Source organism: Pogoniulus pusillus, chromosome 1, assembly GCF_015220805.1.
Source record: "Pogoniulus pusillus isolate bPogPus1 chromosome 1, bPogPus1.pri, whole genome shotgun sequence".
Lineage (NCBI taxonomy): Eukaryota > Metazoa > Chordata > Aves > Piciformes > Lybiidae > Pogoniulus > Pogoniulus pusillus.
This window is the reverse complement of record NC_087264.1, coordinates 17705185-17733052: the sequence shown is the minus strand read 5'-3', so window position 1 is coordinate 17733052 and position 27868 is coordinate 17705185. Positions and strand designations below refer to the sequence as shown.

Here is a 27868-nt window from a genome sequence, read left to right as displayed (position 1 = left end):
TTGTAGGTTGATGAAAGTGTCCCCTTTATTTTTATTCACAGACAATTCCTGTACTCTATGACTTCCCCCAAGTTTGTGTGTATATACACTGAATTACAGCATACTGGGGCTAGATTTACAGCATTAGATATCTATGTATTTCTTTGGAAAACAGTGCTTTCTACCTGCACAGGCTGTTCACATCCAATGGTTCTTGAATGCTACTAATTTCTTTAAACTGTTAAGGAGTTAAAGCTTAAAGAACAAGCTTTGGTTTCTTCACTCTTTAACCACTTTGAAAATTAGTGACTGGAATGGAATTAATTCATTTTTTAGAAAGCTAATAGCTAACAATAACATAAAACAAATTCCAGAATTAATGACTCTGGTTAAATTTAGTATAGATTTAGCAATCACTGCTAGTTGTCTTGTAGTGTTCATCCAGAGATTCTTAAGAGCATTGAGGTTTGGAAAAAATCAACCATCTTAAAAGCTTCAGGTGGTCTGCCAAAATGCTTCTGTCAAATCAGTGGGCTGTCAGCAGGAGGGGATGCAGGGGAGAGCGCTGGCAAATGCTGTGTTGCTCATGGTCAGGTGCCTCAGGTCCCAGAACAGCTCCAGCACCATGGTTGACTCTTCATGTTGCATGCATGCGAAGTCGAGGTTATTACAGTTATGAAAAGTTACCAGTTGTAGTAAGGGTTATAATAGGGACTGATGTTTCCATCAATATCCAAGGCACACTTTATCCATGGCCAGGCGTATTCTGCAACAGAGACAACAACAGTGAGAAACTTTTCTGGTGCTCTGCTCTCAAACTGTTTCCCAAACTGACTGCAGCAAATACCACCTGGAGTAGGAGCAACAGTTCTTCACCTTCTGAATTGCACATGCCTGCTGCTTAAATTACCAGCCTATCCTCCCGTTCCATGCCCCTCTGTTTTCTTCTGTCCATTTTCCTCTTACCACACTCACCACTAAATTCCCTTTCCTCTCCTAAACCGAGCAGTGCTTTGGTGTTTTGGGGCAGCAGAGAAAACACATTAGCTCCCAAGCTTGCTTCAGTAGAAGATCATGCAGGAGTTCAAGGGCAACACCCTTGCACCAGTCATGCTATTTTATGTTCTGTGATGCAGTGGGATGCTCTGGCTGGCTATAATTTCCCTTGTGGATGTTCAACAAGGAAATTAAAGGGAAATTAATCAGTATGAGTGGGAGGGGACTAATAATGACCTGCTTTCCAAAACAGACATTCAGAACTTTAGTGAGAACTTTACTGACAAAGTTGTTGGAAGAGAAGAATAAGCAAGAACATTTTAGCACTAGGCTTTATCTATCTAGCTTCTGCCTTTTTAGCCACAGATGAAACTACACCTGTGTCTAAGGACCTCATTACCTGTCAATGGGGTATCCTCTTTCACAAATGTTGACCAAGGCATACAGCTGTCTCAGTGCATACTCATACTGAAATAAACAAACATTGTTAACATTTTCAGTGATTAAGAGCAAATCAAGCTTTATCCAAACTAGACTACTGTACAAAGTAATTCAGAGATGCTATTAATTTTCAAGATGTTTAATTTATGGCCTTGAAAATCTAGTAGTAGGCTAAATAATCCTTCTTCTATGCACTTTGAACTTCATTAGGTGAATTGCTATACAATGGCCCCTGAGGCAAGGCTTGCCCACCTAACCCATTTCATACAAAAGAAAAACCCACGTAACAAACAAAGAACACTAAAGAGAAACCAAAAGTTTTAACAGAGCAATGTGACTGCCCAATGGGCTGGCTGATGAGAAGCTTCAACTGAAGGAGTGCATCTACTTTTGATTTGTACATAGTATTTAAATCTTGGGCAGCTGCCAGGTAATCCCATTGTCTTCTGCTGAAATCAATTAATTTGCTGTTAACCCATCTTGGCACATGCCACTGGCTGCTTAGGTTATCTTGCCTGACATCACAACTAGGCTTTCTAGAATAGGAACTGACCTCTCTTATTCTCATCTAAACGGCACTTGGCACAACAGGATTTGGCCCTCAGCTGGGATTCTAAGACCACCAGACAGAAATAAAACCCCTAAACTAAAAAGTAGCTCTCAGGCATTCAACGTGACCATGGAAGTAATAGCTAGGCCACTGCAAAAAAACCATGCAACATACAATCATAATTCAACAGTCTGAATGTACAGGGAGAAGGAATTCCCAGTGGTGGTGAGTTTCTGTTCTGCCAGTAGAGATGCCTCAAGCAGAAATTCAGCATGACTGACATAACATTGGGATTTCTGGCGAGGGAGTGGGTGAATGGACAGCACTTATTAGTAAAAGCTGAGGATTATTCTTGGTTTTATTCAAAATATTTTTGGTAATCTTCCTGCCTATCTACAGATGTTGTGGAAATAGTTTCCTGTTTCCATTACTTATCTTTTCTCTAAAATCGAGATGTTTGACTGTCCCCAGGGTAGCTTTTGAGCAGAACCTGATTTTGCAGAGGTGCTTATGACTACTGTGCTTGTTTTACCAGTATGTTTATTGGGTCATATCTGATGCTTGACTTACCACAGCTAAGTGCCAGTTGAAGCAATGATCTCTGTAGTGGTTTGCTGCTGACTGGTAGCAGTCATAATTGCTGATGGTCAGTCTGTCTGACAGAATTTTGTCAGTGTCTTCTTTTGATCCTGTTACTAAGGCGATTATCTTTCTCATGGATTCTTGGATAAATTCTTTCACCTGCACATAAAACAACAAGAACTTAAAATGTGCTTTTTATAAACCTAACTTAAAGACTTTGAATGATATTTTTATTTCTTTTAACTTCCCTGAACTCTTGGGCTACTTAAGGAACCAAATTTTGCCATTTGTTCTTAGTATGGTCTTCTGGACCTGTCTCTTAACATACAAATGAAAACTAGGGAGCCAGGAAGTCAGACTCCTGCTGTCCCAAAAAAACACTCCCTATCCTTATGGTCTTCTGACAAAAGAAAGAAAACACCAAACCCACTGACAACCATTCTGCAGCAGCTATTTGATTTGGGAGACTACAGTTCTACTGGGACAAGAGTTTCTTCAACACCGGAGTAAAGTCCTCCGAACAAAACCCCCTATGGATGAGAAATTTCTCAGCAATGAAGGCTGCTTCAGATGGAAATTTTCATTTGCTTGCATTTGTCCAGATAATCACTAGTGAATGTGCCTTGTGGAGCAGTTCCCTGAGTTTTAGAGAGTAAACCATCAGCTGCAGGTTACCAGTCTGAAGAGTAGTTTTGCTGGAATTTTTTTTAAAATGGAAGCAATCCCAATGGCTTCAGGGTTTGGTTTTGAGATGGTTTTTTGGCTTACCTCCAGGTATGCTTTCATCTCTGCAGCAATCTTCTTAGCCTCATAAATGTCGTTAGTAGCCATCAGCTTTCGTTTCATGATTGCAAAAGGCACGTCAGGACTAGGTGTCAGGTCGTAATGTTCTACAGGTGGCAGAGAAATGGGGACAGCTTTCTTCCCCATGCCTTGAAACTGCATCACTTTCATGGATGATATGCTCTGAAGGTCAGAAAGCAGAGAAACAGACGTCAATTACCTCCAGCAGGTGGTCTGTCTTTGCTTTACCATGCAAACCTAACACTTTAAACCCGCTCTAATACGGCAAACAAAAGAGATCACCGGGTTTTAAGTGTGTGCCTGTGTCCATGCACATTGGGGTTTATTAAACACAAGGTCAAAGCTGCCAAAAATTGAGGACCTTTTATTCCCAAAATTCCCTGTAGGGAAGTGACTGTCAGGTTCTGTAACCCGATTGCTCCTTTTTTTACACAGATACTTAGTCAATTGAACAACGATGCTATTATAAATTATTTATTGCCTCTTAGCTTTTCCCATTTGAGGGATCAATGTACTCATCAACATTTCATTAATATTGATAATATGCCTGGAAATGGTAAATACTCTTACACTTGATTGAAATGAGGTGTAAAATTGCTTGGCAGAACACTCGTATGCTCAGACTCCTTGGATTAAAGCATTATGCTGTATCTCCTTTGGAATTAGGACCATTGTCTCTTCAATGCTATGTGGTCTTCTGAGAGAAACAGTTTAATTTTTTTAATAAACTCTGCCAGTTTACAGCATTTTTTTTCCAATTATTTAGTTTTGAAGAGGTGAGAGTATAGGGCAAGAAAGGTTTTTAAGCTATTGTCATGGCCAGGCAGCCCACCCAAATACGTACTCTGTTTCCATACTGCATCACATGGCTGGTGTTGGTGCGTTTCTTCACCAACTGAAACTGCTTGTGGAGAGTTTCTTTTCTTAGATCCTCCTGCATGAAGAAAACTCCATGTGGTCACAGATACTGAAATTCAGCTATTCTAAAAATGTAAGGAAACCTGGAAAGGGTCTTAGCTGCTAATACATAAAAGGAAGTGTAAGGCAAAAGTCACACAACTTTTAAAATACTTAAAGGTTAAAATGTAAAACTTTTGACTGCACATTTTCAAATTGCCTTTAGTGATCTCCCAATCTCACAGCACATGGGCAAGAAGGGAATGGGCTAGCATGCAAATCCCAGGTTTGCTTCATTAATACTGTTTTCCATTATGCTAACAAGTGGGTTAGCCACAGCTAACCCACTTATTAGCATAATGTATTTAAGGATCCCCAAAGCAGAAGCACAACCTGTTGAGCATAAGTATTTAAGGACCCCCAAAACAGAAGCACAATGTGCTGAGATGCTCCATTTATTTAACAAATTCAGAGATGTGTCTCAGACTAGCAAATCAAGATCATGTGAAAACTAGAAGTAACAGTTTCTAATCTTATAAATAACAAAACCAAGACAATGTTTCTGAAAGCTAGTTTCAGAAATAAATGCAGTGTCCCAAACAAGTAAAATTATATATGGTTCTGAGCAGTAGCTAAATACTTTCACCAATCAGTTGATTTCTGTCTCACATAAAAACAAGTATTGGCACAAATCCTGTAAAGAACCTGTTTTTTAAAAGCTTAGTGATTTTTCATGCATGGAAATGCAGAAACCTTCATCGAATTAACTTACCATATCTGAATCTTCCATCCAGTTAACACTGTACCAGTCTCCAAGGTAAGTCTGCCTTTTATCATCGTAGTAGCATGCGTAAGATGACTCCCTGGGGTTGGCAGCTGTTGTTGCATAAACTGTAAGACAAAGTCATTTTTTTCTTTTTTTTGATTGTACTGTATAACCTCTCCACATAAGAGTACTTAGCTGCATATAGTTGTCTAAGTATTTTGGCTTTCAACCATTGACTTCTAAATAACAAGAAGCAGCTTGTTAATAATGTTCGGTCAGCCATGATGCTCTTTTAAGAGCTCCTTCCTTGCTGCCAAATGTGTGGTCTAGGGTGTTTAGAGAAGAATATGCACTTCTGAGGAACTATTTACTATTTAGTGAACCATCTGGTTGCACTCAACCATCTATACATTAATTTGCTTTATTACAATAATGAAAACTTTTTACCAAACTTGAAACTAACCCCTACAACATTGGCTCATAGTGTTCCCATAATGGACATGGAGCAGGGAGGTCATTCTGCCCCTGTACTCTGCACTGGTTAGACCACACCTTGAGTACTGTGTTCAGTTTTGGGCCCTCCAGCTTAGGAGGGACATTGAGATGCTTGAGCGTGTCCAGAGAAGGGTGACGAGGCTGGGGAGAGGCCTTGAGCACAGCCCTACGAGGAGAGGCTGAGGGAGCTGGGATTGTTTAGCCTGGAGAAGAGGAGGCTCAGGGGAGACCTTATCGCTGTCTACAACTACCTGAGGGGAGGTGTAGCCAGGAGGAGGTTGCTCTCTTCTCTCAGGTGGCCAGCACCAGAACGAGAGGACACAGCCTCAGGCTGCGCCAGGGGAAATTTAGGCTGGAGGTGAGGAGAAAGTTCTTCACTGAGAGAGTCATTGGACACTGGAATGGGCTGCCCGGGGAGGTGGTGGAGTTGCCGTCGCTGAAGCTGTTCAAGGCGAGATTGGACGTGGCACTTGGTGCCATGGTCTAGCCTTGAGCTCTGTGGTAAAGGCTTGGACTTGATGATCTATGAGGTCTCTTCCAACCTTGGTGATACTGTGATACTGTTATTATTAAGACAAAAGCTATTTTGTCTTTTTTTTGACAAATACAATTCATAGCAAACTTATCTAACTGAAGGAAGGCCAAGCTTCAAAATGAGAAAGTGTTAGGCATGCCTTTACATAGCTGTAGTATTGATTCTACTCAGAGCACACTTGAAGCTCAAAAGCTACAAAGTCTTAAATTTTTTCTTTGTAGCCAAGTCCTGCTCTTAGCATCCTTTAAAATGCTTCAGCTTTGTAGTTCACCATCAAAGGTTGCCAAAGACAGCTTTGTAGTGTAATATATAAACTGCCAATCTTCCATCTTTGTATGTCTCTGTTCTGACGCAGAGTTGGTGGTAAAACTCTGGTTCTCAAGAGAGGGAATTTCCAATAGAACAAGCATTGAAACATGCTGATTTACTAAGCGTTGACTCTGAACAATCAGAATCAATGAAATATTCTGTGTGAGCTTTCTGTAAATGCTTGATAGAGCTGTAAGATATCTAGGCAGGTGTAAGGCTGTGTACTCCAGGGACTAAGACCCAGGAAGCCATGGGTAGGCACATGCCTGGTCTTACCTGGAATCATAGATCAAAACTACAAGAAAATCAGAGCACTGAGTCTCCCTAATACAGAACAAAACTTTGGTAAGTTCATGACTGTGAATCCTCAAGGCTCCTATTCCCTGCAGCAGGGAGCTTAAAAACCCTGAAAAATTTGAGTTCCACTTTCTGGGTTATTGTGCAAATGGATAGAAAAATTGCCTGGCAATGATGTCTCAGAAGTGCCTTTGCTACTCAATGAAACTGACAGCAGGAACTTCATACCTGCTGTAAGCAGTGCTGTGGCTAAGAGTCCTTGCAAGACTTCATTAAGTCCTTAAAAGGAACTTCCCACAGATGGAAGACACTGCTTTCTCCAAGTCTTATGCTTCTTGCTGTCTACAACTACCTGAGGGGACGTTGCAGCCAGGTGGGAGGTGGGCTCTTCTCCCAGGCAACCAGCAATAGAACAAGGGGGGACAGTCTCAAGCTGTGCTGGGGGAAGTATAGGCTGGATGTTAGGAGGAAGTTCATCACAGAGAGAGTGATTGCCATTGGAATGGGCTGCCCAGGGAGGTGGTGGAGGCACCATCCCTGGAGGTGTTCAAGAAAAGACTGGATGAGGCACTTAGTGCTATGGTCTAGTTGACTGGATAGGGCTGGGGGACAGGTTGGACTGGATGATCTTGGAGGTCTCTTTCAACCTGGCTGATTCTATGATTCTTTGCTAAAACTGTACATCTAAGTGCCTTGAACTGGTCCTTGACGCAGTATCTGTTCAGGCCTGTGACAAGCTGTGACATTTAAGTCCAGTAAGTTAACAGATCACTCACCATTGATATTATCAGGCAAATGATTCATCATAGATCCAGACTCGCATGCTTCAATGTAAAACACCATCTGTAAAATAGATCAGAAACTTTAAGAAATGCCATGAGGATATGGAAAAAAGGCCTTCAGTGCTTTTCAGCTGCAGATAGCTGGCCTGTACTGCTAGCTCAAAACCAAAAGCTGTCCATAACGCTACTAAATGAAACACAAACCCAAGTAGATCAATTTTCCATTTTTTAGAACTAAAGCTATGTGGAAAGGGGAAACAATTACAATGAAAAGATGCTGTTAATCTCTGCAGAATCTACAGGGATCTCCTGACTAAGGTAGAAAGCAAAAAATCCAACAGAGAGATGCTTTTTAGGCTCAGCAATGTACCACTACTGAATGTAGTGTTTCTGGAACCAATACCCATTTACATGTTCATAAATACAGTCAGCTATCATGGACAGATTTCCTTTTAAGAGCAGTTTTCTGTAGTAAAGCTACCAAAATGTTCTGAATACTAGTTTTTCTACTTTAAAACTCCATGTGATGAAATAAATGCACAAACTTTTCTGACAAGAGGTATAGTCTCTTCAACTATGTTAGTAACAGTATGAGAAATGTGAGGTACATATGAACTTCCTGTGCAGTCTGAAATGAACAAAGTATAGGAAGCCAGGTACATAGTATAAGAGTGCAGTAGTTACAGATGTTATCTTGCCACCGTTGGCCAGAATATATACTGTTACCCAGAGTAACAGAACACTGCATCTCAACAATATATAGTAAACGAAAAGTGGAACAAGAAAATTTGGAGAGGATAATTTCTTTTAAGTGCAAACCCCAGATTTCACTGCATGGCAGTTAATTTCCTCCTGCTTAAAAAAACCCTCTCAAAATGAAGACAAATCTCTCTCTTTGACGCTCTTTTAATCTCACAACTTCTATTATGTTTGTTTACCTTTCGGTACTTTTTGTGGTGATGCATGTACCAAATAGTCTTATTCAAGTCCTTGACATGGAGCTGTAAAATAAGAATGTTTGTATTAAACCCACTTGTGTTTAATAGACAGACAATTCACTTTGTAGGGATAAATACTAACTGTTGTGAATATATATAGATATACTGTTTTCCATTACATAGTGTTTTATCCTTCTCAAACACAACATTCCAGTATTTATCACTCTGGGAATGGTAAGTAATGGTCCCAGATGATATGTACAGGGCATCAGAAAGCCAACAACCTGCTCAGACTGTCAAAGTCAAATGTCAATTGAATGACATCGCTTAATTTCAGCTGAGTGCTTCAGATTCAAACTGGAACAAATCCAAACAGTGGTGATGAGAAAAAGATCATTTGCTTTCTGTCTTTCCCCTCAATATGGCAGTGCATCAAATACTTCCATGTTTTTTTTATGACAAACAAAAACCTCAAAATGCTTACATCATCATCAGGGAAGGCCAGAAGTCCTGGAGCTCCATGGTCAGTGAAATAAACAAACACGTTATCCTTGGGACCACTGTAATGAAAAAATTGCAAGCAAATTCTTTCCAGCCACTCCAAACTCATCCTCATTACAATAACAATCATCTGCTTCTTAATGCCAGGACATGTTAATATTCAAAAGTGATACAGTCACAGTGCGTTTTTCTCTTGGGAATATTTTTTTCCTCCCAAAATATACTACTTTGGGTGTTTATGAAAGCAGAAGTGTCTGCAAGAGGAATGAAAACTGGTCTACAGACTGGTGTCTCAAGCATGGGGAATTCTGCAATTGCATTTCACATTTCAAAACTGTAAACTGACTGCTGGTGAGGCAGGGGCTGAGTATGGCAAGAGCACAATTGATTTTTAATGCCTGTCTGAAGAATCTCTTACACTGTGGAGTGTGGAGGAAAAAAAACGAATGCTTTTGTAACTAAGTTATACTGAGGCATCAATAACACAGGCATAAACCATAACAACTTCCTTGATAAGATCCTCAGGTGTGCTTATGCACTACCATGTGACCTGCACAGCCGTGCTGAGCCAAATCAGTGTCAGCCTAGTCTCCATGAAGAACAGTCTCTATCCATGCTCCTCCTTTAGGCAAGCTTGTCATCTGCACCACGTGGCTCTGCAGCCGGCCAAGCACTGCATGCTCACAGACCTGGACTCCCTAATATCTGTGTGGTACACTGTTTGCTCCAGATTTTTATGGCACTCTAAACCAAACAGATCACGTTTGGGCTATATTACGGGCTTGCCCTAGCAGCCCTAATCTGCAAAGTGAGTTTGCTTTTAAATTGTACTAAAGGGCAATTAAATATAAAATAATGAATTAGAAGGAATCACCAGGGCTGCCTCTATTCCTCTGTACTGGTGATCTGGAAACTCATACTGACTCCTGCTCTTTTCCTGACTGCACAGAGGTATGACTGTAGCAACTGTAGCAACTCAAGGAGACATTGTCCAGTCATCTCTCTAGCCAATAACCTGCTGGTTAAAAAACAACTTTGAAGACAACACAGAAGCCTTTTGGGCAGAGGAAACTTGAGTTCTTGTCCCACTCAGTAAGAGAAGCTAGGCCACTTGGAAATTCAAACAGAACCTAACAAAGTAGGACTGAGTGTTATTTCTCTGGCTCCCACTCTTGACCCTAAGTGCAAAAAACTCGACTGAAGCGAAATGTACACAACTAAGACTTTTAGATATGGGTTCAAGTTGTCTTCCTAAGTAGCTATGAGTCCTTGGCTCTGCTCTTTGCATAGCTACTCCTTTATTTGACTTGTAATATCAAGCTTTCACAGGTAAGGTGTGCTCTGAAGTACTTTCTGTTTTTTAAACAAAAATCCTTGACAATGACCTCCTGACTCATTCTAGCTACTAGAAGAGAACAATCTAGTAACTGTGCAGCAAGTTAACTTTTTATCTGTATGCCTTGCATATATAATTTTCTACTTCAGCTTTTGAGGATGAAGTTTAAACAATTGAGATGGCTTATTTGACCAATGTCCTGCTTCTTCACATATTTTTTAATTCCCTCAAAGCCACAGCAGCATTCTTCTCTTCTGTTTTAGTGCCTCTAAAATTAAATCACCAGATGAAGATAGACATCTCCACAATTTTTCTTTAGGTTAATTCTTCTAAATAGTCAAGTTTGATTTTACAGGAAATACTGTACATAGAAAAATATAATGTGTTAACTCTCAGCAGTACTGGGATGAAAATACACTTTAGTAAATAAGCATCATACTTTCTTATCTCAAACTCTGTAAAAGCAAGATGAATAATTGATGCATGCTATCTTTCCAAGAGACCCTCAAATATATTGCTTTTATTCTTGAATCATCTAAATTATATGAGCCTTTATGAACTACACCCACTATATACGGATCTGCAATTAACTATTGCTCATATATTAGAGTATTACCAAACTTAGAATGTTCTGTGTAACTTAGTTTACAAATGCCTTAAGCACAGTACACCAATTACAAGGTTAACTGCTTATATTACGTATTTGATTGCAAAGACCTTTTTGCATTAAATATAAACCATAACTCCATTTTGTTGCATTCAAAGCCTCAGTAACCTTACAACTGCTGGCATTAGACATGGAATTCTTTCCTCTGATTAGCTGTTTAAGCTCTCTCTGTTCCCTCAGCCACCAACTGCTAAGACTCACCATTTCAGGTGACTAATAGAGCGGCTCATGTACATTAAGTCAAGCCTCAGCAACTCCTTTCTAGAGATCTCCAAACCTTAATAAAACTCTCTTTGAATAACCATTCTTGTAAAAGACAATAGTCTAAATAACAAATACCTTAATACAGTTGACAGTGTCCTCCACGAATTTTTTTATACCTTAACTTATCACAGTATCACCAAGGTTGGAAGAGACCTCACAGATCATCAAGTCCAACCCTTTACCACAGAGCTCAAGGCTAGACCATGGCACCAAGTGCCACATCCAATCTTGCCTTGAACAGCTTCAGGGACGGCGACTCCACCACCTCCCCGGGCAGCCCAATACTGGACTATATCCTGGTCAAATATCAAGAACTGTGCCTTGGTGCTGGAGAGTTCAAGAAATCACAATCACTGTTATTTCTGATGTGAAGGATCTGGAACTGCTATCAGTAGTCTTACTGCATTCCCAAGTTGCTCTAACTTACCCTCTTCTGCTGAAACCAGAGCCAATGTGCAACTACACATGCAATTATTTTCTAAAGTAAACTTCTCTTACCTTTTTAATACTTTTCCTGATCCCACCTGCTTCACTGCTTCTGCATCCCCTCTGAGTACAGCAAGGAAATTCTTTGGAGTAACATCCTAAGGATTTAAAAGGATTAAAGTTATACCTGATTATAAAAAAAAAAATCCCACAAAAGCTTCACTTAGAAAGCTGGCTTCTGAGAAGTCAGAATCAGCTGCCTGTTCTTTTCCATCTATCATTATATAATGTCTTAGCCACTGATGAGTGGCTCAGTGAAACTGAGTGACTGGATTGCTGTCCTGAATTAATGAAACAATTAGTCTTGCACAGCTATTCTTCAGATTGAGTTACAGCAACTATGAATCCACGACTTTGTGTGCCAGCACAGAAACAATGTAAAGGTTTATTTTTATGACCACTGCATCACTTCAAATCATCCCTTGTTTACATTCATCACAGAAACAATAAACTTCATGTCAAATCATGCAGGTGCCTATGATGGAGGCTTTATATTATGCATGTAAGCTACAGGCTGAAAGGATTTATTCAGAGTATTGGCTAACACAGAACCTTTTCTGGGAATTATTTTTTGCTTCCTACCTCCTTCGTATAGTCCTTGGGCACTCCAGCATACACATCTGTGCCATTAGGTCTGTTAATGACAATGCCTTTTGTTGGATTTCTGGAAGGTAAGGGGAACATAAGTATGAAGAATTAGCCACGTGCTGCACAATGACCACAGAACAAGGAAACCATTTAAACTGTCCTGACCAGCCAGCTTGACTGAGAGTATAGGTATTTGCACCATGTGTAGTTAAGTGATCTCAGAATACCAGGACCCTTCACTTCACTCAGTTACATATGTTTGCCACGGGTGTCCTTACCCTCAGAGTACCTTCAAGCACTCCAGCTCAGATCATGCCAATTAATCTGAAGATACAGGCAGGTGATTTCTTACACTTCCCTCTCTATGTTCAGTCTTACCTTTAGTCCTTTTTGTTCACAGTGCTGCTGTGTATGTGAAGTCCACCAATTTCTGCTGAAGCTATCTCAGAACTAGAGGCTGTATAACTAACTATTTCATATAGGAAGCAACGATATGCTCTAGGCAGTCAACAAGAACAGGACACAGCCTTCTTTGTTGAATGTACATTCTGGGAATTAAGCTGACAATGTATTTTCAAACAGTGCTGCAGGTTACACATGAAGATTCCCTATATTTGTGCTTTTAGGCCATTTACCTGTTGTGAACTGTTATGCCTGGGAGTTAAGATATCTGCTTTCAATGAAGTACTGCAGCCCTCAGTGCCACAGCTAATGTGGCATAAAGCTCAGAAAGCTCACGAGCATGTTTCAGAAAAATGGATAATTACTGTGCCAATGGATAAAATATTTCTATGCGTATCACAAGTGTTAAGAGCTTCCCTTACAAAACTGCTACAAACTCAAAACACAATGGTTACTATGACGTGTTTGTAGTTTGCAAGTGATGCACATTAGTCACTTACGCCTCATTATCAGCAATGTCATCATACATCATGACAATGATCTGCTCATCTGGAATTCCATTGCGGTGTACGATCTGGTAGGCATGGCACACATCTGCCTGAAATGAAGCAGATTTTCATTACTAGCTTTAACAGAGAGATTTACCTTTTGAGACCATGAGAAAATTAGCTATGCAGGCCAAAGACAAGACTATTGCAGAAAAAAAAACAACAAACCTGCAGGCAAATATAAGAGGCTGAGGGTTGCTACAGGGTTAAAGTGCATAGGTTAACCCAAAACTCAGTGTCTTTAACTTAAAGAGTCATTGCAGTAGTAATTGAGACTATGATTAAAATATCTCTTTTATTTACCTGGTTTGATTTCTCATTTAAGTAGAAACCAGAATTTACTTCAGGCTTAGTACAGATGAAATTTAACAAAAGGTTCTTAACCATGTTCTGCATTCTGCGAGAACACCTAAAGGAAACCCTTGTGTGCTGAGAGACAAACCCAAATTGTGCCAAGCAGTAGAAGAAGACAGTTGGATTTCCACCAATTTAAATTAGCTCTGCACCAAGCCTGCAAAACTATGCATCAAGGACTGTCCTTGGTTTATGCAAATTGTATTGGTCTGATTTAAGCTTCCCAAAGCTTCAAAATCTAACAGAACAATACAATAATAGGATGCCTTCCCCTCTCCCTGGCCTTAGGAAAGAAAGGAATTAGCCACAGAGAGTGAAAAGGAGTAAAACACCCAAAGAATAGTCTTGCTTCAATTTGGAAGGTAAAAGAAAAAACTTTAACAATAAATAAAAGGTATTTAAGGTAGGGGAGTTACAAAAAGGTATAGAGAAGGGCAACAAGATACAAATATATATATATATATATATACACAACCAGATTGCTGGAAATGGATGAAGGTAGAATCAGGAAGTGGTGGCCCCACCATGTAGCAGGATGGCCACGTGGGAAAAAACCAGTAGCAGCAGGAATAAAGGTGGTGCTATCAGGCAGGCAGAGAGGGCAAAAAGAGAGAATCACAAAGTTCCTCTGCTTTTATAGAGGATCTAGACAGGAAGTGGGAATGGGCTAACCACTACACCTGGGGTCAGGTTCAGACCACCCCCAGGAGGGTTAACTCTTTACACAAGTACTGTTTACCAATCTCAACTGTGCAAAGATTTTATCAGATTTTGGTTTATTAGATAAGAATTTTGGCTACAGAAAAAAAATCCTTTTATGTATTTCTTGTAGGGTAGCACTAAAGCAACTTCAAGACAAGAAAACAGATTTCAGTGGAAAAACCCTAATTGCGTAATTTCTATTCAGGCTCTTCTCTTGACTTCAGGAGGATATTAATAAGCAGATTTTCTTCACAGAACCATCTTCCCATGCTGCAGAAATAATAATACTCAGTGACACTGCATTAAATGCAAACTTTCTATCAGAAAGTTAAATTCTTAGTAACCCCAGCCTCAACAATTCTCTTCTTTGAGAGCTGCAGTCTGTGAATGACCTAACTGGGTATCAACAATCATTCCTATACTCTAGAAGTACAACCTATGACATGCTAAAAAAGTCTGTGCAGATTTAATGGAAGAAATCTCATTTAACAAACATACATTCCAACTGCAGGCAACAAGCAAGCTTTAGAGCTTAATTCCATTGAACTAATCTAATTTGCTAGTTTGTAAACCAAATTAAAATGGTGTAAGTGAATTGTATGACTTGTAAATCATATGAATTTATGTATTAGTTATTTTGGCTACTTTTACTGAAAGGACAGACACTTCATAATCCTTGGTCTTCTAAGCATAGCTGAAAGTGAAAAAAATAGAGTAGTTGTGCAAGATTCTGGGAAGGGTGAGGCACATTCAATGCTAATGAACTCTCCCACAGAAAAATCACTTCACGTGACTAACTCTGAACATTGCTGTGCTTTCTAAAAGCAGTCCTGCTTCCTACTACACTGCTCCCAGACAATCTCCATTGTTTATTGTTCTGTTTCCTTTTATGTTCATTATGTCAGCTGCTGCCTTAAGTCAAAAGGTAAAAGTTAAACAGAATTATAAATGCATTGCATATGAAAGAACAGGGTGCAGGTTTGACTAAACACCTATCTGGTTTTCAGAAGCAGCTCAAGCAGAAGAAAACACTAATCAGGGCTTGTCTACACTGACAGAATAGATCATATATCCCTCCTCACTCTGAAGGCAACTAAAGCCTGGGCACACAAGGAAATGCTCAGGCATCATATAGTGATACAGTATCAACACAGTTAGTCAGCAAGGGTCTGCTCTCCTGCAGATAAGTGGCTGTCCTGCATGGACTTCAGAGGTCTTTAATTAATACCAAAGTATTGAATACTATATACTCAAACTTAGTTGAGCCTTGTAAATGCATGGTATCAGCTCTTTTTTTGTCTCCTCTCTCTTTCCTTCTAATTCATTGACTGCTCATTATATTTTGTTGTAGTAAACAGCAAAGCAGAGGTAGGCGGTAAATTTAAACAGGTTAAATTCCCTAGTGTGGAAGGAAACAGATCAATGCAAACAATTCCTCAAAGCCTGCTTGAGGGCTGTCCCAGCCTTTGAAGGCTTTTGCTAAGGGAACGGTACCTGCTGGTAGCGTAACAATATCACCAGCACAATCTAGAGCTGAAAAATGTTTTTGTGCTAAAACTCCATTGGCATGTACAACGTTCAGAGTATGTGGTTGGGTTGGTTTTGTTTGGTATTTTTTGCACACAAGTAGCTGATCTGACCAAGTACCTTTGATGTTGGTGACATGCACCTCCTGCTATCCTCTGTACATGTTAAAAACAAAGAAATCTCGATAAAACAAGAATAGAAACATCCTGCTGCTAGAGTAGCAAGGCGTATGTGAATCTAAAGTACTTCCTGTTGTTGTGTAATTGTCTCTCAAATACTTGTAGTTGAGCCTTGTTTCTTCAAGAAGTATTTCTGGCATATCTGTACCTGTGAGCACCTTGAAAGAGACATCTAACGCTGCTCCAGGTCTCTTGTATTATTCTTGTTGGTTTAGTATCTGAAATTAATGCTATGAACATCTGCAGCCTAAACCATCACTACATGGAAAGTGCACTTTTGCAGTTGTGATTTGAGGCGAGTAGCAACCACCCTGCACAGGAGAGGGTGTAGTTCTGCAGCTGCTAGCACACAACTGACTTCACACAGCAGCTCCAAAGTGGACACTGCTAATGGTTCAGACATTGCATCTCAAGGTTGGTCTAAACCTGTTGCTACAGCAAATTTCTGTGAAGATTCATGTATAAATTGGCTTAACTAACTCCTAGATTTTGCAAGCACGGAGAGGTAGAACTACCCTATTTTCCTGGGATGGACATTTTGTTTCTCAAAATGCACAACCAGGGGAAATTCTGAAATGAAAATAAACCAAACCACCCCAACTTCTGCCATGTAGCTGTTTACACGTTCAAGTGACACAGCTTTCAAGCAGACTGCTTGGGGCAGGGACTTTAGGAAAAAACAAGTTGGTTTATGACACATGCATAAGTAGCGCCCAAAGGCAAAAGCATGAACTTGTGTGAAATTGGTTACATCTGATCTTGTTATGACTGGTAGGTTCATGGATAAAAAGTATGTGTAATGAACTGCCAGCTTCACTGCAAAGTGGCACTGCTCCTTTTACAGCTACACTGACATGCTGAGGCCTAGAAGAGAATGAACACTAGCCTCTTAGAAGAATGCATCTGAAATGCCAGACAATGCCTAAGTGTTAACTTAGGAATGGTTATCTCACAGCTTCAGTCACAATTTTGTAAGCACAGTGAGGAAATGTTAATTGATGTCAAGTAGCCAAGGCATCTGTTATGTTAGGACACAGAGAATCTCCTGAGACTGGAAAATTTAGGACTGTCCTGGAACATGATACTTCTGTTTGGTAGTGTCTAAAACCCTGAATAAATACAGTCCCTGCCCTATAAAGCTCAGTAAGACTAAAAGCAGTAACTGAAAACATACCCATGTATACAAACTGGTTTTATATTCAACATTTTAAATTTGCCAGATATTTCATTTCCAGTTATTTCTTCCAAGTGTGTATTCCATCCTTAGTAACACTGTTTCACATTGCAGTTCTCCCACTGACTGTATCTTCTGAGTATCCAGAAAGTATTAGTCCATTTCTTTCTGATCTGTTTATGAAGCCAGCTTTAGGTTTATCTTGTATGACCATCTCCCAGGAGAGGTAAAAATATATACAAATTTGTGTGTCTCTTAAGAACTAGTTTGTTGGCTCATTTTCTAAATGTACCAGTAGCATTTAGTGCTATATTTGCTCACATATGTCACTAAGCTTTCCAGAGATACACCATCTGGCTCTTTGCATAGTAGAGAGCTGAACCATTTTCCAGGGAACGAGAGAGTACTTTCTGATACATATTATGAGTGCTTTGTTGCCTTCAGCAGCCAGTCTGGTAATAAAAAAGCTGCCATAAAAGAAGTCAGAGTAACTACTGAGGAGTAGGGAGAACAACACTGACATTCCTTCCCCAAACGAAGGAACTGTAATCAAAACCAGCAAGATATGGGTAAAAACACCAAAGAACTGAGAAGCCACAAGTATAGGGTGATACACAAGCTAGCTCTGCAATGACAGTGAGCCTATCAAAATGCTTAAAATTTATTTTAGGAACTTGATGAGATAAATGTGTAAAACAAGTTAAGCTCATCCTGATTAGGAAACACTCTCAGTTCAGCCATCACACCTGCAAGGCGCAAACCTCATTCATAGATAAGTGCAAACAGTGGGTTTTATTCCTTATCTTGTCTACACTGATAGTGGATCCTGACCACTGACAGCTGAATTGCAAGCCTTAGAAGAGTTTCAAATTCCTTAAGGTCTGTGCAGTCTTTACAAACTTTACTGTTCACAGTCCTGTAAGTTTTCATGTATGAAATTACAGAGATTTTTGAAGGTGTAATATTCTCCTCTTATGATTGTTCAGGCAGAGGAACAGGTCCTGCCATCAGGTAAATTGTGAGAGGCAACACAGCATTTTTTGTCTGTGTTGTGTGCAAACAGCATGCAAACCTGCAACTCAAAATAAAAATGCAATGCAAACGTGCAACATCATGTATTAACTGTACTCTGAACAGCTGAACTGAGCAGTTGAAACCCAGAGATAAGTCTCCTGAGATCTCAAATTACAAAAAGGTATTATGAGTGCCTAGTTGCATGTAGAGAATAGCAACTAGTACAGTGATGAAAAAGTTACATGAAGTAACTACTTCTAGGAACATCCACATCTACCAACTCACTTGTACACAGGCTACATCAGAGAATTTCTGAAGAGGAAAAGTTATGGCAGGAGGAAAGTGAATTAGAGGACAGTGTATTTTTTATTTTGCAGTTCCTCCCTGCAAAGAATTACCCTGCAATCCTGCAGTGCTGGTTTGCCTTCTGACAGAACAGGTATTTTGCTGAAAAACAACCTGTGTTTCTGCACGTGTTCAGTGAGTGACTTTCATGGAGTGCAGAACTGAAACTCCTAGTTCCACTGCATTGACTAAATGCTTTATTTTAAGAATGCATATTGTGGCATTAACTTCTAGACTGGGTGGAAGCCAGCAAGACTGGTTATACAGCAATAGTAATAACCAGAACACAAGTCAGTAATTATATTTAATCCCTGTGGGGCAGGCAGCAATCAAGTACAACACTAATATTTTAAAATTGTTTTTCAATTTCAACTTCAACAAAAAAAAAAACCAACTCTATTCCTATTTAGAATTAAATCTTTTAAAAGTTTATATTAAAGCTGTTAATATTCAAACTATAGTTGTCAGGTAATAGCTATAGTGCCAGGAGCTGGCAAAATCCCTAAAACCAGTCTGGCAGTGTTGAGGTAGCATTTGCCAGCAACAGGTTCTTCAGAGCAAGGAAGTTGTCAGTCTGGTTCCTTCAGTTGCAAGCTCTTCACTGTACTGAAAATTACTAACTGGTTGTGAGCTGAGGGGAAGGAGAAAAACAAACATAAAACCCAGCATGCCCAAAGCTCATTATTTCTTCACTCACACAAATAGAGAGGATGAAACCTCTCTCTAGATTTTACATTGAATTAATTTTACATTAAAAAAAAAACACCAACCACACACACACAACATTAGAGGTTTGTGTTCAGCAAATCAGCTGTATTCAGAATACAGCTCAACTTTTAACATGCTAGGTTTGTGCACTGGCATTTCAATTTCTGTTCAAGTTCACCTTAACTAACAATACTCTGGTAAACTACTTTTCAAACATGTGAAAATACACACAAGTATACATAAACCAGACTCAAGCATACCCTTTTCTGCAGGAAAGCAAAGGGAAGTTTCAAGTTTAAAGCAAGGACTGTATTTAAGCATAGATTACCCTGTTTAAGGGATGACACAAGAATTTCCCAACAGGAAAAACTGCCACAGTCTCTGACTGCTGATTATATGTCTTGAACTTAATCAGAGTAAAGTCACTTGAATTGAATCCTGTCCATTCTGACACTCCCTGAGACCACAATTTCACAACACTATTAAACTGAGGAGTTCCTGCTCTTTTTTCTCCTCTTTCTGCCACTCCTTTGTTCCCTGTGTAGTGGTGCACTGATACCCTTCTTGTGCCAACACAGCTTTCAGGCCAAGCTGTTCAGCACTGTGAGCAAATGGATTCAGGTTAAAAAGAACCCACTTCACCATACTGTGCACACGCAGCCTTCACAGATTTTTAACTGAAGGGAGGTTTCTTGTAACATTCAGGAAAGAGAAAAACAAACGAAAGAAACAGGCATGTGTTTCAAAATCAGGTTTCACTCCAAACAGAATTTGTCCACCTGCAAGTTGAAGTCAGATCCTCTAGTAATAGAACATTAGTCTAAACAATACATGCCCTCCAGAATGCAGAAGCATGATTAGAGGAGGAAAGCTGTTCCCTCCTGCTAGTAGCAGCTTTTTTGAAAGATGAAAGACTAGGAAAAACTTTTAAGAGGAAAAAAACAAACAACAAAACATTCAAGTAGCATCTTGCATATTGTGTTCAGTTTTGGGCTCCCGGCTTAAGAGGGACAGGGATCTGCTGGAGAGGGTCCAGTGGAGGGCTCTGAGGATGATTAGGGGACTGGAGGGCATGGCTGATGAGAAGAGGCTGAGGGACCTGGGTTTAGTCTGGAGAAAAGAAAACATAGAGGGGATTTGATAAATGTTTATAAGTATCTGAAGGCTGGCCAGGAGTGGGGGGACAGGCTCTGCTCACTTGCTCCCTGGGATAGGACAAGGAGCAACGGGTGTAAGTTGCAGCAAAACAGGTTCCGCCTCAACACAAGGGGGAACTTCTTTACTGTTAAGGGTCACTGGAACAGGCTTCCCAGAGAGGTTGTGGAGTCTCCTTCTCTGGAGACTTTCAGGGCCTGTCTGGATGTTTTCCTCTGTGATCTGTGTTAGATAGTATTGCTCTGCTCTGGCAGGGGAGTTGGACTCAATGACCTCCTCGGGTCCCTTCCAACCCCTAATATCCTGTGATCCTGTAGTAAAAGGAGCAGTGGAGGAGAATTCTTTGGGTAAGCATAACAAAATTTAAGATCGGGCTTTGGGTGAATCTTGTCCCTTGAACACTTCAGTGTCTCCTGAAAGTGTCTAAGTAGAAGCACTTGCCGAAGTGACAGAAGGGCTGAACTAATCTAGGCAGCTATCATTCTCCCCACAAGTCCCAGGGTGGATATTTCCTGGGGTGTGGCTGCGGGGCCAGTGCTCCTTACCTGGTGTCGATAGTTGTACCATCCGTTTGAACCAGCAACAATCACCACCCAGTGCTTGCCTCCATCTTCAGGTTCTTCCATGGGGAACGTCCTGATGCCCACAACACATGCCAGCAGCACAACTGTTTTCAGTATCATCTCTCCTCTTTATTTACTCCAAAAATAGGAGGGGAAAAAAGTCCCTAATGAAGAATTTTGAGAGAAATAGGTCAGAGGTCATCAGTCAAAAATAAAACAAATGCAAACCAAACAGTAGTAGCATTACAACTAGAAGCTTTTCTTGATTGTGTGAATTTTGTGTTTTGCAGACCATTCATCCCACAGTACAATTTCTAGTTGTACCTTCTTTTAGCACCAAGCTCCTCTTAGTTACAAGAGTTTTCTGTCAGCTTTCAAATCTGACTGGAAGCAAATCTAAATAGGACAACCAAGTCTTTCAGCTTCCTCTGGTTGTTTTGTTCTTTAATAGCTAGTAATGAATAAGTCTCAAATACAGAGCAAAACTCTATCAAGTATTTCACAGAAAACACTTTTTCAGATTAATACTATTCTCTTGATCTCTGCTGATGTAGTTCCCTGGTTTCCACTCACTGGCAATTAGCTCCATATTACAGACCCAAATTCTGGGTGATGTAGGCACAAGGATGCACACACATGGAGAACTGCTTGGGAGCTGGAAGGTCAGGTCACAAAAGTACTCTGTTCCCACAAAATGAGGGTGGAGAGAGCCTGTGCCACTGTTCTGCACAAGACAGAGCCCTAGCTGCTGAGGCTGGGGGGAAGTGCAGACTGCAAGAGGCTCATGCTATTTGTGCACCCTGTCATGCTAGTGGAGAGCAAATGTGAAGTGGTACCACATGAAAGCATAGCATTTTCACCTCTTCTGCTCAATGGTTAAGTGTTTGCACAAGGTGCACAGCAAGAGAATCAGGCCTGAGCCTGTGGATGTCAAATTCAAAAATGCAGAGCAGGAGAAAATGTTTGAGCAATGTCTCCTTCTGCTCTTAAGAGGACTACAAGTAGTAGCCCCACTAGGGAACTTCCTGAGCACCCTGATTGTCTGATGAAGTATTTGCTCTAAAAGCAAACAATTGGCTGTATCTAACCAAAGGTTTGCATTTTCTAGGGTTTCTTCCCTTGAGTTGGGGGGGGGCAGGTTATGTATGCTGGTTGTGGTCTCAGGTCTGCTGCAGCCAATGTTTAACTTACAAAGCAAACTCTCCTGAAGAACTCTATGCTCTTGGCACATGCACAATGATGTATTTCCTCATGCACTGAGAGGTGGGATTTTACACTGGCCTGCTTACACAAAAAGATTCTGGAGGTTGATATTGCTATGTATGGAAGAAAAGTTGTAATATGAGGTGGAGTAGTCTGGTTTTTAGCATGGTTTACTCTGGAATATAAGGTGGAAACTCCCATGCCATACCACATGGTCACAAAGTATAATGTCAAAGATACCACTAAACCAGGTAACTAAACAGTATCTAAGTCAGTCTCAGTTCTCAACAGTCAAAACCAGACATCTGCAGCCACTCGAATGAGGCTGAAACAGGGAAGTGGGCAGCTTGCATTCGACACAGCTGTGTACAGTAAAGACTGTTAATGTATCATGCAGTATAGGTCTTTCCAATACAGGATCTACTGGCCACCAAGATTCAAGTAATGCAGCCACCAGAATGAAAGATATCTTTTACATATTTGATGAGGATGGTGGTTGGTTTTTTTTTCTTATTATTAATGGAGCTATCACAAAGTAAAAGTCAGTTAGCATAGCAGCTCCTACAGGAAGAGCTCTTATCACACAAAAATTCCAGAGCAAAAACTACAGAACCAAATGTTAAATACTGTGCTGCTGCTTCTTCCAAAAACTCACTTGAATCTAGGAAACTTATCTTCCAGGAATAAGCCACTCCTATCATTGCCTGCGAGCACAACATTTGGAAGCAAGAACAATACACTGCAATTTTAAATGCTAGGGTTTGTTGACTTAGTAGCTACTTCATTGGTTAAGCAGATAGGATAGAATAAGCAATTTTTTCCTGCAGTTTTGATAGAACCTCCCATGTTGAGCTGAAATTGTAAATTCTGGCCTTTGTTGTCACCAGTGACAGGTAGCTTCGCAGGGCAATTCTGCCTTGTCCATGTTGTCACTTCTTCAGATGATTAAGCCAAATAACCTACTAACAACTGGTTGCACAGTCCACAAAGCCTGCCTATTCTGTTGCCTACACCACAGCTAAGATTTAGACCAAGTTGTTTGAAACTTTTATTGTACTGTCACAATATGCTATAGGCCAAAGCCTAGCCAAAGTCTGTTCATTCCCAATATTCATTTCAATTCAGTGTATTTCAGATGATCTGCTTAGGGATCTTAATTGTTTTACATTTGAATATGGTGCTGAATATCATACAAAACAGATCCCTCAATATTCAGCATTTTTTTCATGAGATGAAGCTTTTTTCTATGTTCATTAAAACAATTCTTTTAATTTCTCCAATTAAAAAGAGTACTTATACTTACATGAAAAATACAAGGAGAAAATAAACGGTTCAAATGACTGCTGGAGGCTTGGACATCTCTTCACATGATGCTTAGCTCTTAGAGATGTAAATCATTAACTCAAGCCTCGCATGTATCAGTAGAAGCTGTGTTGCTTGTCATCTGTTCACTAGGCTGTATAACATGATGGCTAATTTCAAGATAGATCCTACCAGTCAGGCATCCATGACATGGAACAGTCACCACCACCACCTGCCACTTACTGATAGACTCAGTGGAGATTGCGGTAGCTTCAGAAAAAATACGCTATGAAGTGCTAAGTCTTGAACTGGGAACTGTTTGATTGGACTGTCTTTCCTGATGAGTTTACACTCCAGACTATATAGCTCTTAGAACCCAAGCCAGTAGGTCTTCACAGGGCATGGTGAGCAGGGCACAAGTGTGCTATGCACCATCCCTGCATTTTGCCCACAAGCAAGCCCACAACAAAAAAATCCAGAGCCAGATCGGGAACCAAGACTTAAGCCTCTCAGGCAGTGCCTCCAGGAGGAACTCTGTAGTCTCCCATATGGTATGCTGACAGGCAGATTGTCAGGTTTCTCACCTCTGCTCAAAGTTTGGAACCATACAGAAGGCCCAGGGAAAAGAAACAAAACTAAACACCACAAAACATTTGCATTGTACTGGAAAACCACATCTGTTTGGTCACAGGTTATTTAGGATAGAAAACCCACTCCACTTTTATACTAATTAATGACATATAATCCCATTTATCTGCATTTTCCTAGTCTACATCAAATTAACACCAAATGGGGGGGGGAAAACCTAGACATACCACAATGCACTAAAAACCCATAACTAATAAATGCTCAGCTTCCCAAGGTTCTCTGAGCAGCATTTAAAATACGTTTGACAGTTACACACACAGAATCATAGAATCAACCAGGTTGGAAGAGACCTCCAGGATCATCCAGTCCAACCTAGCACCCAGCCCTAGCCAGTCAAATAGACCATGGCACTAAGTGCCTCATCCAGGCTTTTCTTCAGCACCTCCAGGGACAGTGACTCTACCACCTCCCTGGGCAGCCCACTCCAACAACAAATCACTCTCTGGGAAGAAATTCCTCCTAACATCCAGCCTATACTTCCACTGGCACAATTTGACACTGTGTCCCCTTGTTCTGCTGCTAGCTGTCTGGGAGAAGAGATCAACCTCCACCTGCCTACAGCCTCCCTTCAGGTAGTTGTAGACAGCAATGAGGTCAGCCCTGACCCTCCTCCAGGCTAAACACCCCCAGCTCCCTCAGCCTCTCCTCATAGGGTTTGTGTTCCAGGCCCCTCACCAGCTTTGTTGCCCTTCTCTGGACATGTTCCAGCACCTCAACATCTCTCTCGAATTGAAGGGCCCAGAACTGGGCACAGTACACATGTGGTGGCTATATGGTCTTTCTTTCACTGCTTGTTTCCAACTACTGAGAAACAAAACAAAAAAACAGAGCATATTTCTGCCTGTTTTAAACAAAGCCCTTGAGTGCTCAGGCAGGCAACTGAAAGAATTGTGTTCTGGGTTGTGACAAACTAGTTCTTGACCTCCGGTTGAAAAGGGAAAGTTCCCATCAAGTGCTACATCTTCAGGCTGTATTAGAAGAGAAAGCAGCTCAGCTGACCAGCTTACCACAGGTACATAAATAGCCTTTTTCTGAAAGCAAGGAATCGCAGATCTGCTACATGTAATCCTAAATGCATGCAAAGTGAGACTATATAGAAGAACTACAAATTGACTTCAAGATTACCTTAGAGCTTTAGCTAATCCCCAAAATATGAGATTTGATCAGCTCTGCCTAGTCTTTCTGGTAGGAGAGTTAATTAACTTCACTTTGGAGACTATGTCAGGAAAAGGGTGCATCTCACTATTTTCAGCATCGGCTCTACACATGCAGAACCACAGCATGTACACACACTGGTAGGCTGCTGCACAGTTTGCATAGGCCCTGGAAGATGCATGGCCAGAACTGGATGACTCTTGCCAGGCAATTCCTTCAGCTCTTAAAACCTGTTTTTCCTGAAAGAAGCACCTTGACTGCTTCCTTTTACATGGCTAGCACACATCTTTGACTTGATAAGAAAGGGAAGCTCAAGAGAGGTTGCATTTGGAAGTGGCTGTTTGCTGCTAGAATAAGCTCTTATCAACACCCTGTTCCCTGAGCTCACAAATTTCCTGTGGGAAAATTGTCCACTAATATAAAAAAATCAAGACTACCACTGTTTGGTGGAGTTTCAATTGACCAGAGTGTTTTCCACTACTGCTCGGTGATGTTGACACTTTGGTAGCTTAAATTCCAGATACAACAAGCACAGCCTCTAAGAGCTATATAAACAGAAAGCACATACCCATTTTTCCTTTATGTGAAATGAATCAATTAACAGTAATTTTAGGGAAACACAACAGCCTTAAGCTAATCAGCTGATTGCAGGTTTTCTTGGAAGTCTCCATTCCTTTTCAGCTGCTCTTCTTATGACCACTAGCCTTTTAACGGTCAGAATCAAGGCACAACTCTCTTTCCCCCAGTGTTTCCATATTGCCTGACACTAATATTTAGATGCTGATTTCCACAAAATACGTGACTCGTGATAGCCCTCCTCACAGGAAACCGTATTTCCCCGTCAGCAATGTTCTGCCTAGATATTGTGCTGGCTGCTAGGCAAACTGAAGTAACCTAAACCCGTGATCAAGCTGTTGCAAAATTAGTCTGGATTTTCTTTGTGCACCTGTAGAAAGAAAAAGTCTTTATCACCATAAACTCTGATAAGGTACTTTATGAAGGAGATCATGGTCTCTGTTGCAAACCAATTCTTTACAAAGTCCACCAGTAACCACTGCATGAATCTACTTAATTTGACCTGGTTTTTTACCAGTAGTAAAATAGTTTAGTATAACCACAGATGATGTATGTCACTTTGACTGTAAAAAAAAAAAAAGGGGGGGGTTTTAACATTTAAAGTGTTAAAGGTATTTAAAAGTGATTTTAAACAAAGTTCATTATGCCCTTCACTGATTTTTCTCAGCAGCAGAGAGACAGTACCATTTATCACAGGAAAAAAAAAATAAAACAAATAAAATCACTCTATACTACCTGGGATGGTTTAGGAGATAGTTTTTAATATACACTTAAAAAAAAACAACCCAGATTCAAATTTGCAGATCTTAAGGCTACGGTAAAACTGCTTCTGCAGTTTACTTTCCTATCTGTCTGCAAATATGAAAAGACCTTGTTCTGTTAGAAAAATAAATATGGTTGCATGATTTGGGGCAGAGGAATGGAGTTGAAAGTAGAAGAATAAATCAGATAAGGGTAAGCATTTCTGCATAACAAACATAGAACTGCTTGGAGTGTGGATGGAATGAAACTCCTGGAGAAGTTATTACACAGAAAGTCTGAGATTGCTGCACTCCACATGCCTTTTACTATGGCTTTATCTTAGCCTTTCAGATGCTAACTGCAGTACAGGTTTTAACCCCAAACACAGTGCTGTTCCATACTAATGAGGAGCTAAAGGTGCTACAAACCCCAAGCAGGACCTTCGTATTCTGGTAAGGCTGTCTAACAGCTATAAGGAACTAGCCACGGTGAAGCACCCTTCAGGTATCAATAGCTCTATGCTGAAAACTCATCAGTTCTCACCCTATCCTTTTCCACTGCTAAAAAAATGTATTACTAGGGAATAATACGTGCCGATGCTATTCCCAGACCTTCCTAGGCAACGCCACCTGACCTCGTCGCTCTGACTTCTCTCCCGGTGAAACCCTTCCAGAAGCGAACTCAAGCACAGTCATGGGGCACAACCGGGCCCAAACCCTTCCAGAAGGGAACTCAAGCGCAGGCACGGGGGACAACTGGGCCCACACCCTTTGTTTCAGGGGCAGTACCGCTCAGCGACCTGCAGCAGCGCCCACGACGCACAGGCGGCGCGGCGGGCAGCCGACCCTTCTCCCTGCGTCCCAAAGCGGAGAAGAATGAAAGGGGGCGGTGGGGTCCTGCCCATCGACCAAACGGTCGCCCCGAGTGAGCCCCAGTGCTGACCATCGGACTCGAACGGTCCCAGCCAACTACGAAGCGCGGAGGTGCTCGGACGGGCGACGGGGGCTAGGTAACGTGTGAAGCCGGTAAAAGAAATCGGCGACCCTCGGCCGCTCTCCGGCAGTCTTTGGGGCCCCTCTTCCCAATTTCGGGCAGCTCCGCTTTGGGCGTAAGCCTGCCTCCTCCCCGCCGCCAGACTGCACCCAGTTGCGACAGCCTGGATAACGCAGTCCCACGCTTCTCTAGCGTAGTGCCCAGCACGGCTCCCGCCCGCCGGTCGGCCCTTACCCCACCGCCTGCGGAGGTGTCGCGCCGCAGCCACTGTGATTGCGGCAGGCGCCGCGCAGGGTGAAGTGACCGTGGGCCGCGGCGAGCGGAGCCCAGCTCCGGCCAATCGTGGCCCGGCGGAGGTGGGGCCGC

General features: G+C 41.2%; 1 protein-coding gene across 1 annotated transcript; it reads right to left on the bottom strand.

Moving 5' to 3' along the window:
- Positions 1-27851, bottom strand: LGMN (legumain). Its single transcript, XM_064142636.1, has 14 exons — positions 27737-27851; positions 20867-21048; positions 13116-13213; positions 12208-12289; positions 11638-11723; positions 8856-8931; positions 8372-8434; positions 7428-7494; positions 5022-5140; positions 4197-4286; positions 3317-3514; positions 2537-2707; positions 1376-1443; positions 1-745 (listed from the first exon to the last, which is right to left on the bottom strand). The coding sequence occupies exons 2-14, from the start codon at positions 21002-21004 to the stop codon at positions 706-708; spliced, it is 1296 nt and encodes a 431-aa protein (XP_063998706.1). The 5' UTR covers positions 21005-21048; positions 27737-27851; the 3' UTR covers positions 1-705.
- Between the last annotated feature and the right edge of the window lie 17 nt (positions 27852-27868).

Bases quoted from the DNA above. Each gene is read 5' to 3' on its own strand.
- LGMN (XM_064142636.1), bottom strand. From the start codon at position 21,004: ATGATACTGAAAACAGTTGTGCTGCTGGCATGTGTTGTGGGCATCAGG. The intron at 11,724-12,207 runs GTAGGAAGCAAA...TTAAATCCTTAG, and splicing joins CCAAGGACTATACGAAGGAG to GATGTTACTCCAAAGAATTT. The intron at 746-1,375 runs GTAATGAGGTCC...TCTCTGTTGCAG, and splicing joins AGAGGATACCCCATTGACAG to AATACGCCTGGCCATGGATA.